This window comes from Perca flavescens, chromosome 12 (genome assembly GCF_004354835.1).
Source record: "Perca flavescens isolate YP-PL-M2 chromosome 12, PFLA_1.0, whole genome shotgun sequence".
In the NCBI taxonomy this organism is placed as follows: Eukaryota; Metazoa; Chordata; class Actinopteri; order Perciformes; family Percidae; genus Perca; species Perca flavescens.
The window spans coordinates 10,436,454-10,451,102 of NC_041342.1; the positions used below are offsets into that span (position 1 = coordinate 10,436,454).

Consider the following 14,649-nt stretch of genomic DNA (forward strand, 5'->3'; position numbering starts at 1 on the left):
TCTCTCTGCATGTGGCCCACGGTTTCTCCGCCTATGCTGACTGAGTAGGGAAATCAGTTCAGTGTATCTGTTCAATGCATCTATTTCCCTTTATGTGCCCTGTTTGCCTCTGGACCGAGCTCCATGTGTGCTTCTCACCCTGACAAAAAGAAATGGACATTTAATGACAAATTCAACTCATTTCAGCCCATTTCCTTTGTCAGTTGTACATCAATGCTGCATGCCAATACAAACCCTACAAACTAAAGCAACACACAGAGCCTCAGTGAGCTATATACAGTAGAAGTATCACAAAGTTCAACAAAGGCTCCAAAAGTACTAGTGCAATTACCACAAATTACTTCAACATGCAACAAACTACTGCAAAGCAAAACGATACCGAAGACCCAACAGAAACTACAACAAACAAATCACAAGTTGGCACATATGACTACAGATTGACAAACAGTAACACGTAGCACAGGAATCTTTATAATGTACTGCAAACCACCACAAAGCATATCCCAAAGTACCACAAACATACCACATTATTACATAGAACCAAAGAGAATATCAATCAGCTTAGCCAAGTACCAGGAGCTTCCATAAAGTACTAACAAGGGATGCAAAAAGCATATGGTGAAATATTCAAGAGTACTAACATAACCACAAAGTACAACAAAGAATCACAAACTACAACATTAATACAAATAATTGTGGAATACCACAATACCACAAAGTAAATATGCTCTCCATTACAAGTAAAAGTTGTACTGTACATAATGTTACATAAGAAAAAGTACAGAAGTATTAGCAATTAAATATGCTTTTACTTTGTTTCTGTAGCAGTGGTGGTAATTTAATGCAGTAGAAGTGTAAAGCATCATGAAATGGAAATGCTCAAGTGCAGTACCTCAAAAGTGTGTTTAAATGTGCTGTGAAGATCCAGGATTTAGCCCAAAAATGTGAACATCGACAACTTCTCAGTCCCTCCCCCCTTTCCGCTAAAGCCCAAAACAGTCTCCTAAGCCCCTCCTCCCACAAGGGAGAATGAATGAGTGTGCATGAGCAGTGATTGACACGCAGTTAGACACAACCCATTGTTGTGTGTGTTGTAGCAGTGTTTTGCCATTGAGAATGAGCTAGCATGCTAGCATGCTAACGGTTAGCCCCAGGGCATGAAATTAACTTTTTTGACCACCAGCCACTTTGGCAGGTGGATTTTTAAATCAGTTTTTCCCCCCCTTTCCACTAAAGCCCAAAACGGTCTCCTGAGGCCCTCCCCCCTCAGAGAGAATGAATGCGTGTGCATGAGCAGTGATTTACACAGTTAGACACCCCCCCTGGCCCTGATTGGTGCATCTGAACAGGGAGTGGTACATTTTTGCAAATCGCACTACAGGGGTAGTGGAGATTTGTTTTTTTTTTATTATCTGCTTCATGTAGTTCTACTGGACCATATGGTCAGTTTCAGCAAATATGACAGAAAGTTAGTTTTATAAGTTTATAGTTTTTCCTACTGCACCGTTAACGCTTTGCTACAGCGCAATTTACGGCATAGTGGGTGGAGAAAGGCGCTGATTACCCGATGAACTGCAGGTTTGGTAAATACGACGTAAGCGGAAGTATCTGTACGTAGTAGCTGTACGTACATCTGGCTCTGTGTCTCTGTGTGGTAGTTCGTGGCTGGGCTTTATCCTGGAGAGAGGTCATTAATCCAAGCTTTATAAATTGGTTAATAAAGCCATTACCAATGTTTTATAGTGCCTTTATATACCATTAATAATAATGCAGCTCTAATGTTAAAAAAGTGACTAAAGTCAAGTAAATTTTACTTCTTTTTTTTTTTTGTTGGTCCAAATGTTCCAGATGGTAAGTCTTTTTTCCACTATTAATGGCTTATAATGTTATAGCTACATTATTAGTAGATGATTCATTACAGCCCTTATAAAGGGTGACTAATACATTAAATGTCTTAATGTTTCTTTCTCACACAAACACATATCTAAATATGGCATGAATGCTCATTACCTAGGTGAGCTTTAGCTTCATATTTATCAATATTGATAATGTTTGAATGTGGTTTCTGTATATCGACGTCAACATCAAGTTATGGGCATTGTTTTTTTTAAAGCTTTAGTATTTTAGGTCATTGTTGGTGTATAATAATTACAAGAAAAACTAAATGTCTTGCCATATTAGCAACTTTGTCATATTTGCAAAAGTCTTTCAAGTCACCTAGATTCACCGCGAGTGCTGACTTCCGCCGCTGGGGTCACAGTGCGGATGTAGTCAAATATTTACGGTAATAATACAACAAGTGACGCTGCTACGGTCACCTCGTTGTGGATTTCAGTACGTCCCTAAGTGGCAGAAATAACGTGGAACTAACAGCACTGCTAACGTTAATTAAAACAAACATTCCCCGTCTTGTGTTAACATCGTATCGTGGAAGGTGTCGAAATATGTCAGTAAAAAAAGATTCAATCGTTTTAATGCGACTAAAAGCAGAGAGGGAGTGAGACCGCCCGAGCTGACCACGGGTGGGGAAAACGAGCGACCCTCCCCCTACGTTACCGTCCGCGGAAGACATTTAGCATTTCCACAGCACGAGTACACACAGTCCTCTGAGCAGCAATTTGCATCTATTTAACCTGCAATTGAGCGACATACAGACGCGTACAGGTGAATATATTTATTTCTTTTTGAATAAAGAGACTGAACTCGGCGTCAACATGGAGGACTGCGGCTTCCAGAGCCAGCTACTGTCCGTCATGGAGGTCCTGGCCAAGGCAGCTGTGGCGGAGATAACCCGGCGTGTGGATGACAGCTGCGCGGTGCTCCGGCTGGAGGTGAGCCAGAGCCGGCGGGACATCGAGCTGCTGAAGCGGAAGAGTGAGGTGATGGAGGCCGAGCTGAGGAGGAGCAGGATGAGAGCCAGGAGGAAAGGTGAGGATGGGTTGCCATGATACATTCATTTCCTGGTGCCATGCTGTTGTATGTAGTTTCTGGCTAATCTGCTGTTAACCCTTCTACACCTATACAACTCCTATTCCAGCCGCCTGGTTTGTTTTTGCTGTTTTGACTGTAAAATTGTCCAACAAATGTGAAATGCTCTTGCCCTTTTTTTCCCCAGGTTGACTTAAACTTTCAATATATGGCATTTATTTCATACTATTGTGTGTTATGACTGTGTAGCGATATGAAGAAAATCAAATATCACAATATTTTTGACTAAGTACCTTGATATCGATATTGCGATATTGTAGGGATGACAATTGGTGCTTTCACCAAATATTTCCACAATGAGATTTGTGATAAATAATCATCAGTAATGTGGATATAATAAAGTGGGTAAAGGCAAATAATAAAACAGCTACAACAGTCTGGTAAGTTCAGGAAATGACATCACTTTACTGTTATGCAGCCTTTAAAACCAGGAAAAGACAACACTTATGTCATGTTACATTACATTACATTACATGTCATTTAGCTGACGCTTTTATCCAAAGCGACTTACAATTAAGTGCATTCAACTGAGAAGGTCCAAACTAACAAGTAGTAAGTGCAAGTACATTAGCTTTAAATAAGCAAAGTTACAAAGAAACGTATAAAAATGCAGGTTCAAGAGTTTTTTTTTTGTTTTTTTTTATTATCCGAGGTGTAGTCGGAAGAGATGTGTTTTTAGCTTTCGGCAGAAGATGGGTAGGCTTTCAGCCATCCTGATGTCGATGGGGAGCTCGTTCCACCATTTAAGAGCCAGGACAGTGAACAGTCAGGATTTGGTTGAGTCACGATAGTACCATATCCAAAATTGAATATAATATCTAGTCTCATATCACAATATTGATTTATATTGATATATTGCCCAGCCCTGTGACTGTGTATAATACCAGTGTAAAATGTGGTGGTATGTCTGTTGTTCTTCCTCAGCGTTTTATCCTCCAGCAGCAGAGCGATTCTCTCCTTTAGTCCGAGTGGTGTTGAACAGAGGGAGACAGAGCACATGTTGGGACACTGAGGCTCAAACTCAACCCCAGCAGGTATGGATACTACAAAATATGATTTTGATTGTTTATTAATCTGCTTGTTGCTTGTTTGATTGGTCTGTGAAATGCCAACAAATAATGAAAAATGCCTCTCACCGTTTCCCAGAGCCGGTGTTATTTCTTTAATTAGCTTGTTTTGTCCAACAGTCCAAATGCCATCTATGCTCAATTTACAATGACAACAGCTGATAAAAGCAACAAATCCTCACATTTTATAAGCTAGAGCCATGGCTGTAACAATTAATTTCTTACATGTTCGCTTGGTAAATGACTTAAACAATTCATTGATTATAAAAAATGTGTAATTTCTTTGTCCTGATTCATTAATTAGTCCTACTCAATAGCAAATATTTCTTGTAGGGCTGGGACGATATGCTTTTGTCCCAATTCCATTCCTTCCTGATACATGGGTGCCGATTGGATTTGTATTTTGATTTTCATTTATTGCGATTCGATAGAATTGATATACTGAATATTGCGATTTTCAAAAACAAAAAGTTGAATAATAAATTTCTAGAGACAATATATCTGTCTGTCTGACATTTTTTCATTTGTAAAGAACAACATAACATGGACTTTCTGCTTTTTCTGCTTTCGCTGTTTCGCTGGAAACGGATATGATGGAGTAGTCAGCGGTACCGTATAAACCAAAAATATTTAGGTGAATCTTTGGTAAAAAAAAAAAAAAAAAATATTGATTCTGGGGAAAAGAATCAAAAACACAATACATGCGTTTTTCTATGTTTTTTCTCCCACCCCTACTTTTTCCAGTGCCTCATGTGAGCTTAAAAATAAAGTTTAACGAAATGCATAATGAATGGTATTTTACAGGTAGCTAGTCTCCCGTGTGTGAGTACTAATGTTGAGCGTGGCGTTGCAGTGTGCAGACGTGGAATGTGCTAATAAAGCTGGACACATCCTGATCAAAGAGGAGTGTGCAGAGGAGGACCTGTGGAAGAACGAGTCGGAGGACAAACTCAGTGAGTTCAAACACAAAACGCGTACACACTGGGTTTATTTAATTTAATAATCTCTGGTAAAAATTAGGGCTGCACAATGTATCTTTTTTTTTTTTTTTTTTTGTCGTCATGGCGACATCGACTGCCGCAATAAACACATCCCGAAAGACACTCTTGAGTTTTTTGTTAGTTGAAGTAAATAATATTAGAAAACTGCACTTTAATTCAATGCACTTTTCTTTCTTTTTTTAGTGGTGCCTTTTATATTCAGTTCAATGTTCAATTTCTATAAAATAACGTTGGAAATGGTCGCCTGGTTAGCTCACCTGGTGGAGCGGGTGCCCAGGTATAGAGGTGTGTTCCTCGACGCGGCGGCCGCGGGTTCGACTCTGACCTACGGCCCTTTGCTGCATGTCATTCCCCCTCTCTCTCCCCTTTCATGTCTAAGCTGTCCTATAGAAATAAAGGCCTAAAATGCCCCCAAAAAATAACGTTGGAAATAATTTCCTTTTGTTGTATTTTAGCAGAATACTGACAGCGGCAGAACTGAGTACACTTTCATATGTGCTTATATTTTGCAAATAATATCGTTATCGCGGTATTCAACAACTTTATCGCATGTTTTCCTCATATCGTGCAGCCTTAGTAAAAATCCAGGTCTCCTTCAAAAGCAATCCAAGGCACTCGTAGGAATATGAAATGTCTGCATGTACATGTTCTGCGTTCATAACATGATCAGCAACAGGTGTATACTTTTAAAGCGTGTTGTAGCAGCGTGTGTAGGATTACACAACATGACAAAAGCATACCCACATTTCTTAATACATTCCAAGGTTTTATCTGACTGTTTCAGAGTAGAGCATAGAGCTGAAGAAAAGACAGTTTAGCTACAATGTGACATATTGCCCTCCATTTGATAACTTGGATTTGTTGAAACCACTGGAGCCCAGCCAATTCAGGTCAAACGGACTACAGGTTGTGTTTTATTGGCTTTCATCTCCTCAGAGTTGGCCCAGTTTCTTTTGGTTCCACAGCATTTTATTGAACATGAATCCAGTATCTTTTTTTAAGATTATTTTTTGGGCATTTTTAGGCCTTTTATTGACAGGACAGCTGAAGAAATCAAAGCGGAGAGAGAGAGAGGGGGGAACGACCCCGGGCCGGATGCGTCAAGGAGTAAACCTCCACATATGGGCGCCCGCTCTACCAACTGGCCATCCGGGCATAGAAACCAATAAGGAAACTCCAAGGCACTCTCTTTTAGAAAAATACAGAGCCTTTATTTATGGCTTAGTCATAATAAATCTTAAAGTACTCTGACGCGTTTCGGCATACAAGCCTTCGTCAGGGAGTCAATCAATTTCCAAAACAGGAAGAGACCTTCTTATAAGCTTTCAAACAGACCAATCAAAAAACACAACCAATGAAAAGCCATCCGGGCGCCCTGATCCAGTATCTAATCCGCTTATTGAATGTGAATCCTTATCGGGCCCATTTAGGTTTTACTAATTTTACGCAACAAATTCTACAAATGAATTAAATATTTAAGAACCACAACTTTGAGTTGTGGCATTAAAATAATGAACACTATTTCAATCAGGAGAGACTTCTTTGCAAATATGCAAAGGTCTATTTGTACATATGCATAATATGAAATGTAGTCTTTGGAGATTAGACTCCATTGTTCTAAACATAATTTTAAAGGGTTAGGGAAAACAAGGCATATCCCCCCCGATGGAGTCTAGACGCTGGTGGTGGTGGTGGTGAAGGAGCCCGAAGACCAGACCGAAGGAGCCACCGGGAGCACTCTGCCGGAGGAGGACCCAGGGTGCCGTGGGTGCCGATGACTGGAGGTGGAAGGGGAGGAGGGGGGTTGTACAATTTGCCTGAAATGACAACTGACCGCAGCAGAGAGAAGAACAGATATAAAGCAGGGATGCCATGCTGTGATTGGCTCGTGGAAATCATGTGAACGCCCCGAAACAGCTGATCAGTTTTAGGAAGAGAGAGAGGTGGATGAAGTTTAGAAGTCTTCCTGAAAGAATTTACACTGAGCTTCATTTATTTGCTATTTAAATGGCTGTAAAGATAACCATTTAAAGAAAAGAGTGATATCAAAAGATTTGTTGGACTTAGAGCCGATATGAGGAAAATATGCGATAACTTTGTTGAATACCACGATAATGATATTACTTGCGATAAATAAAAGAAATTTCTAACAAATTGAACACCGATATAAAAGGCATCACTAAAAAGAGAGACAGTAACATTTTAACCCTTGTGTTGTCTTCCCGTCAACCTTGAAAAAAACACGTATTTTTTTCGACGTTTTTGACGCCTTTTTTTCACAGTTTGTTTTTGCTTTTTCCAACAATTTAAATTGTTACATTTTTCTTCTACACATTTTCAACGCTTATTTCTACGTCCCCTATTTTCTGATATAAAACAAAAATTGAAAACGGGTCAATTTGACCCAAAGTCAACACAAGGGTGGTAAAGTGCAGTTTTCTGATATTTTCTTTCAACTAACAGGACAAATGGGGTGTCTCTCAAGTGTCTCTCGCGATGTGTTTATTGCGGCGATGACCAAAAAAAAAAAAAAAAAAAAAATACGATACATTGTGCAGCCCTATTTAAAAACCACTACTTTAAGATGCTGTGTGGGTTCCTGTGCTTTTTCTTTAGTCTGTGAAGCCGAGCAGATGCCATGTTTGGAAGCCTCACAGCCCGCCCAGACCGACATCTTCGTAGCGCACTACCACCCAGCTGAGAACGCAGCGAGGCCCGGAGCTCTGGTTTTCCCGACCGACGGCTACGACACGTTCCCCGAGGAGCAGCAGCCGCCCCAGCCGCACAGACACCAAACCGCCGCAGAGCTCGTAGTGAAACACGAGAGAGACGGAGAGCCCGACGAGAAGGCCGCTCCTCTCGATTCCGCCCACAGGTTTGTGACGGAGGAAGGAGACGGACAGCTGTGGTCGTCCAATCAGTGCAGAGACGCTGCTGAGCCGAGCTTCCCGTACGCCGAGCCACAGTTTGAGCCACCTCCCTCTGCGGCCCCGCCTCAAAGCGGACTGCATTTGGAAGACACGGTGCCCCGAATTCACTCGATAGGGAAGTCCCACTCGGTCGCGGCGAGTTCAGTGCGCGCGAAGAGACGAGCCAGAGCGTTTGGATGTAAGAGGCCGCAGCCAGATGAAGGACAGATCAACACCACGGACCGATGCTCGGTTCCTCCGCCGCCACAGCATCATCAGTACACCGGTTCTCCTCAGGGGAGGAACCCAAACCAGGATTTGACGCCGCCGCCGCCGAGCCTAGCCGCAGGCGTTTCTTCTTTCTGCGGGCACAGCCGCGGCGGCCTGGGCCTGGCGAGGAGGACGAGGACGCCCTGGAGGTCGGGCGTTGGCGAGAAGAGGTTCAGCTGCACGTACTGCGACAAAAGCTTCATGAGGTTTAGTCAGCTCAAGGAGCACCTGCGGAGCCACACGGGGGAGAAACCGTTCAGCTGCCTGCAGTGCGGCCGCAGCTTCACCAAACAGTGCAACCTGATCCGACACGCGGTGGTGCACAGCGGAGAGAAGCCCTACGCGTGCTCGCTGTGCGGCAAGTGCTTCACCCAGCGCTCCAGCCTCAAGTCCCATCAGAAAACTGCACACTGACTTCACAGGGGTTTACGGCGTTAAATCCACGGCGTCGGCACGCACCTAGGTACGTGTAGATACGGACCCTACGCCGTAGCCTTGCGTGCCCCAGGTCTGGGTACGGACCCTACGCCGTAGCCTGGCGTGCTCCAGGTTTGGGTACGGACCCTACGCCGTAGCCTGGCGTGCTCCAGGTTTGGGTACGGACCCTACGCCGTAGCCTGGCGTGTTCCTCTCTAAAAAATTGAACACACATCTCGGCGATGCAGACTGCAACAACTCTGTGTGTGTGTGTGTGTGTGTGTGTGTGTCCATTGTCTGCGTCATTTCCCTGCTTCGCATTCATTCCTACGGGAGCAGCCGTGCAATGCATTCTGGTAGCGTCGCAGGGACTTTGTCCTTTGTCTGTCTGAAATGAAGACAGATTCAGCAACTGCATGGCCTTAACATTTTTTCAGAAACACGTTTGCTTGTCCAGACTGATCTCATGAAGTGGCGTATGTACGACATGCCACACATCGTATGCCATTTTTGTTATCAAGACGCATACTCGTTTTTAAGCGTGTTCATCAACCCGCTGACTTACATTACCTTGCGATTGCATGTGAATTTACGCCGTAGCGAGTAGTATGAAAGTGCTAAAATCGGCATAGGGAGGTTGATCAGGGTGGCGGGTGGGTCAAACACAGGACTTTGACCTCGGCCGTGGCTAGGTAGTGTTGCATTCCCCACCTCGACTCATTTCCTGGTTCTCCTTCTCCATAAACCACATGGAATCAAGGAGAGGGTTAACTTTTCCTGCTACAGATTTCCGACCGTGGTCAGAAAGCAGCAGGGGAGACACTTTGTTCCTCTCACTAGGACTCTAGAGTCGCTACTTGCACCGAAGCTAATCGCCGTCACTCTCTCACTCGCTCTACCACACGCACGCACAGACACTCTGCGTGGAGCCTCCGCAGAAGCATAAATCACGCTTTGTTTTATACATCTGATTCGCAGATATATGGATGAAATGGTTTTGTTTGTTTTTATTGTTGTTTAAGTGTATATTTTTGTTTAAAACAGTTTCATATTATAATATTTAAATAATGTTGTTATAATAAAACCGACTAGTCTGGAATTGTAGTGCGTAGTTTCTGTCGCCTCCATAAGGAATTCTAAGTAATGACAACGACTCTGATCAGAAATCATTAGGTTATAACGTGAGCCTGTTTTCCTGGTATTCTTACCACTCAACGCAGCCACTAGTGTCCATTCTTTTTTCCGTACAGTATGTTGGTGGACTGTTGAAGCTTGAACATGTGAGTTGTAATCCATTTCACTGAACACCAAGTCTAGTTTTTTAAGTCTTTACTGCATTACCTCATAACAATAAATATCTGACTAAAATGTATGTACAGATTTCAATTGGCTGTCTCAAAGTGGAGGGAATGGTCAGTATATCCTGTTTTGAAACGCTCCATTACAGTAAAATGAGCTGTTGATTGTCTTATTGGACTGTTTGACTTAAACACCTTTACCGCTTTGGTCTTGTCAACATTGTTAATATATTTTACATTATAAAAATACATGTATTGTTGTAAGATGCAATGATGCACATAAGGAGTGACAGAAATATGAAGGATACCCTTATTAAGAATATAATACCTTCACACAAATACCTTCACAATTGCAGCAAGTTTTGTCAAATAAGATCCAGATTCTTTTGAATATCGCCAGGGATTTATCTTTGAGGAAAACAATGTTTAGCTCTAAGACTTGAGAGAGAAACAAAGTGGGTTTACAGCCAAATCACACTAGCCATGTTATCCAATCTGTCCGTTCATACCAGCTGTGATCAGGCGCGGAGTGTCCGTGCCGGCCCGCGCGCTGCAGCAGTCGTCACGTTGCATACAGGAAGGCCACAGTGCAGCTGGATTCTTTACAAAAATAAAACACATTTCAAAATAAAACACCCAGGTTTATGGTGATTTTGTCTCGACTTCTCAGCTGTGTCTACAGCAAGACACGATCAGGCAGACAAAGAGAAACTCACGCATGCACGCACACCTCCACAGTGCTGTTGAGGAAGGTCTGGCAACATCAGCAAACACTGGGTTGTTTCTATTTCTTTAAACCAATCACAATCGTCTTTGGCGGTACTAAGTTCTGGACGCAGCGACGGTGGCTCTGCTAAATAGTCTTGGGAAGGAACTTGTTTTGGTGGAACATTTGCACCCCGCTAAAGAAAACGCCACATACAATATAAAATGAAGTTTTGTTACTGTTCACACAATACAGTAACGTGAGCTATTTAAATTAGCTGGATACATCGCCGGGTTGGATAGTGGGTAGAGCAGGCACACGTATACTGAGAGGTTTATGCCTCGACGCAGAGGTCCAGGGTTCAAGTCCGACCTGTGACGATTTCCTGCATGGCTTTCCCCTCTCTCTCTCCCCTTTCTCACCTAGCTGTCCTATCGATTAAAGGTGGAAAAGCCCTCCCAAAAAAATCTTTAAATTAGCTGGATACATGGTTAAGTCTCATTTGCTCTTACCAGTGTATCGCCGTGTGTACTTCGTCCACAGCAATACCACCAATCAGTCCCAAAACGTCCCAGTTAAAGAGGAAATTCCCTAAACGTAGTCTTTGTAAATCTTTACAATCATTCCCCAAAAGAACCAAGCAGGCCTGCCTTGTTGCCGGATCCAAATTTTCCATTTTCAGCATGTAGCGTTGCTCAGAGGTTCCGGTTGCTGTTCCTCGAAGCACCGGAGTTTAACGTAAACACAAAGAAAGCGGAAGGCGACAGACATCCGCAACTTTCCGGTAAATGAACAGTCGTCGATCGGGACTAACTGTCCATATGGTGAATCCAGTCTGAATGAATATGAGAGCAAAAGTTTTCACACAAAATTTAAAACATAATATGACTTCCTAAATGTTAAGCCCAGGCTGTCTGAGCTTTTCTGAGTGTAGGTTGTACTGAAATACAGAATAAGAAACAAACGCAAGGAAAACTCTGAGAAGCTTTGTTATTTCGATCAGCAAAAAAAAAAGAACATCTCAATCTGTATTCATCCAGACAGGTAACACAAACATTTTACACAAATATACAAAGGTAAGACATTAAAAAGGTTTTCTCATAAATATCAAATTAGATCCTTTATACTGTAAAACAGTGTCATAAACGTTACATTGGTTGCATAGAAAAGTAGTGATTAGTTCATAGGAGATCGCTGTACAAGTGCATTTTAGTTCCTGTTGAAGTAATGGGACCGTATGAGACTGCGATCAGCAGAATGGAACAACAGAGACAAATCTACAGTCATTTAGTTTGTATAAAACATTTAGATGAACAGTGAAAACCATTGTGTTAAACTAACCTTCGCAGTAAGACTCTTTACCTCAAGGAAGTCTATTTTTAGATATCCACTGGAGTGTGTCGATTAAAGGTATAAAATGTCACGACGCCACCAATTTCATTAGACAAATTAGGGAGTGTGTCTCTATTATCTTTAGATTGGGAATGTGCTCACTAAGACTTTCCTTGAAGGTATCTACATAAGAGTGACATGACACGGTCATAAACACATGAACCCTAACCATAACTTCTCATGACAAAAACCAAATGACACTTACTAAAAGAAGCGTTGTCATAAACGTTTATGACTTGTTTATAAGGTTTATGACACGTTCACGACAGCGTCAGGTCACTCTTATGTAGCTACCTTCAAGTAAAGTGTAACCATGTGCCCCAATTAAATGAAAATATACATTGGATTTGAAGTCAAATCCCGCCACTTGAAGTTAGCTTGTACCATGTTTGCAAGAAAAGAAAAAAAAGTGTATTCATTTGTTTAGCGCTAATAATTTGTGATAGTTGATAGTTTTCAAACGCTACTCAGCTCGGCTCTTTGTCAGCTCGATAACAGGCATGTCTGAAAGCGGTAAGAACTGAAAGACCAGGTTGTGCCGTTTCCCCTCAAAACCAAAATATTACTCATCCAACCCCGGGGCTGTATCCTGTGAGACTGAGTCATCTGCTCCTTTCAAGTCAAATGCTTCCATAACCTGAAGTCTCTTGACTTTATAGGTGAATGAAGTTTACCCGTATCTTTTTTTTCTTTAAGACACTGGGGTTGAGACAGAATTAAACCTAGTGGTGTTTGTGTGGGATTTAAAATTATTGCTCCAAATTTTGTTTTAGCCACATACAATTTTGCCTTTGCATGGGACAGTACACATTTAGGGTAGCAGGCGGCATGTGGGAACCAAGAAAGCCACTTGTCATCTCAGCACCACCATGGCAACTTTCTGGTTAACTGATAACCTACAATCTGTAAGGAGCATCAACAGTAATTGCGGTTTGTTTCAGGATATTTTGGCAGCATTTCGACAAATGTACTATCTTTTTTTGTATATAGTTGATGTATAATTTACATTACTGCTGTCTAGGGCTGGGTACCGAATTCACTACTTTTTAGGCACCGACGTGTTGCCTCAAAAGTATCGAGTATGGAAAAATGCATCGTCATTCAATAAGCAAGAAGTAAATCAGCATCAGTGAGCCAATAAGCACTCAGCATGCTTCTACCAAGATCTAATAATGTCTGTGATTGGCTGTCTAACTTCTACAACGTAGAGGCACACAGGAAAAACTCTACGTTACAGAGAGAGACGGGGCTCACGTAGCGGGAGCTGAAAAAATAAATAAAAAGGTTTGTGATGTTGTCATTTCTTTTTGTTTTATAAAATTTGTATTGAAAAAAGTAGCGTTTACGAACCGGTATTGAGAACACGGTATCGGAATTTAATATTTCTGAACGATACCCAGCCATACTAAGGTGGACGTACATTTGATTTCCCATCTTCAGGGAGCTCCTTGTTTCTAGAAATTTCAGTTTGGACTTTAAAGCGAGACTATGCAACTTTTGCAGCACAACAACCACTGTAGCCATAAATTACAGCATGATGGCACACTGAATTTAAATTCATGTTGGATTTTCTGAAGTGAGTTGCTTTAATGACTACATTCTTGAGGGTGAAAGTGGATCTTGCCTTTTGGAGACTGTAATTTGTGACACAAAAAGGATGTGGTACACATACAAACAGCAGCAAAGCAAAAGAAAGTCAATACAGCCATTTCTAAAGTATGCTAACATTAGCCACCATAAGCTACTGGCAATAACCAGACCAGGTCGGGCTACAGCGGCTAAATGCCTGAGGGTATTAAAGCGAGAAAGTAATTCAACTTTTCATTTGAAAGAGAAAGATTGTTATTTTTTCTTTCAAAAGTCACATAGTCTTGCTTTAAATCTTGTTTTTTTTTTTTACATTGGCTTTTTTTTCATTGTCATTGTGTGTGAATAGAGAGGCCAGAGGGGACTGTTATGAAAACTTGCGGTGCGTTCGATTAAACTCTGACATCCGAGATTTGAAAGTTGGCATTCGAGCAGCAACTTTTAAATGCAAAAAAAAAAAAAAAAAAAAAAAAAAACTTTAAGGTCCTTTTACTACACCATCCGTGTTTGCCCACAGTTAGTGTTCTGGATGGGATGTCTCGCCAACACTGCCTGTGAATGCTCGGCTTTGACCGTTGAATGTTGTCAGCTTGGCTGAGTTACAGCACAGCTGACCCAACAAAAAGGCCATTATCAAGTGGCTCCTCTCTTAATTCACTATCGCTGTTATGGAGACTTCCCTGTCAATGACTTGGAGGAGACTTGATGAAATGTTTCACCTCTGCAGTCTAGTTCGGGGGGGTTGCTAACATGGTTCGAGATTAAACTGTCCCTTGAGTGTTGTTTTTCACGCACTCAGTTATTCTAAATCACCTCAAAATTTTGTCTTGTTAATCAGAAAAATATGGGATCTTTTTTATTTTTTATTTAGCATAAACATTTGTCTAACAAAGAACACGGGAGGAAAGTATCAAAACACGAGCCTTGATTTTTAAACACTCACACATACACAACACAAGGGATCTTCAATACACCTCGTCATGGACAAGACGCCTAACTTAAAAAGGAAAAAAA

General features: G+C 41.7%; 1 protein-coding gene across 1 annotated transcript; it reads left to right on the forward strand.

Annotated features, from left to right (window-relative positions):
- The first annotated feature begins 2,300 nt into the window (after positions 1 to 2,300).
- On the forward strand, positions 2,301 to 9,424 carry si:ch211-155e24.3 (zinc finger protein 628). The gene is made up of 5 exons (XM_028593411.1): positions 2,301 to 2,592; positions 2,695 to 2,928; positions 3,913 to 4,022; positions 4,909 to 5,008; positions 7,673 to 9,424. Exons 2-5 carry the CDS (start codon positions 2,715 to 2,717, stop codon positions 8,647 to 8,649), a joined length of 1,401 nt encoding a protein of 466 aa, XP_028449212.1. The 5' UTR covers positions 2,301 to 2,592; positions 2,695 to 2,714; the 3' UTR covers positions 8,650 to 9,424.
- Positions 9,425 to 14,649: the final 5,225 nt, after the last annotated feature.

What these genes read in the sequence shown, in the direction of transcription:
- si:ch211-155e24.3 (XM_028593411.1), top strand. Translation starts at nt 2,715, where the DNA reads ATGGAGGACTGCGGCTTCCAGAGCCAGCTACTGTCCGTCATGGAGGTC. An exon ending in GATGAGAGCCAGGAGGAAAG is followed by an intron (nt 2,929 to 3,912) that starts GTGAGGATGGGT and finishes GTTCTTCCTCAG; the next exon opens with CGTTTTATCCTCCAGCAGCA. An exon ending in CTCAAACTCAACCCCAGCAG is followed by an intron (nt 4,023 to 4,908) that starts GTATGGATACTA and finishes GTGGCGTTGCAG; the next exon opens with TGTGCAGACGTGGAATGTGC.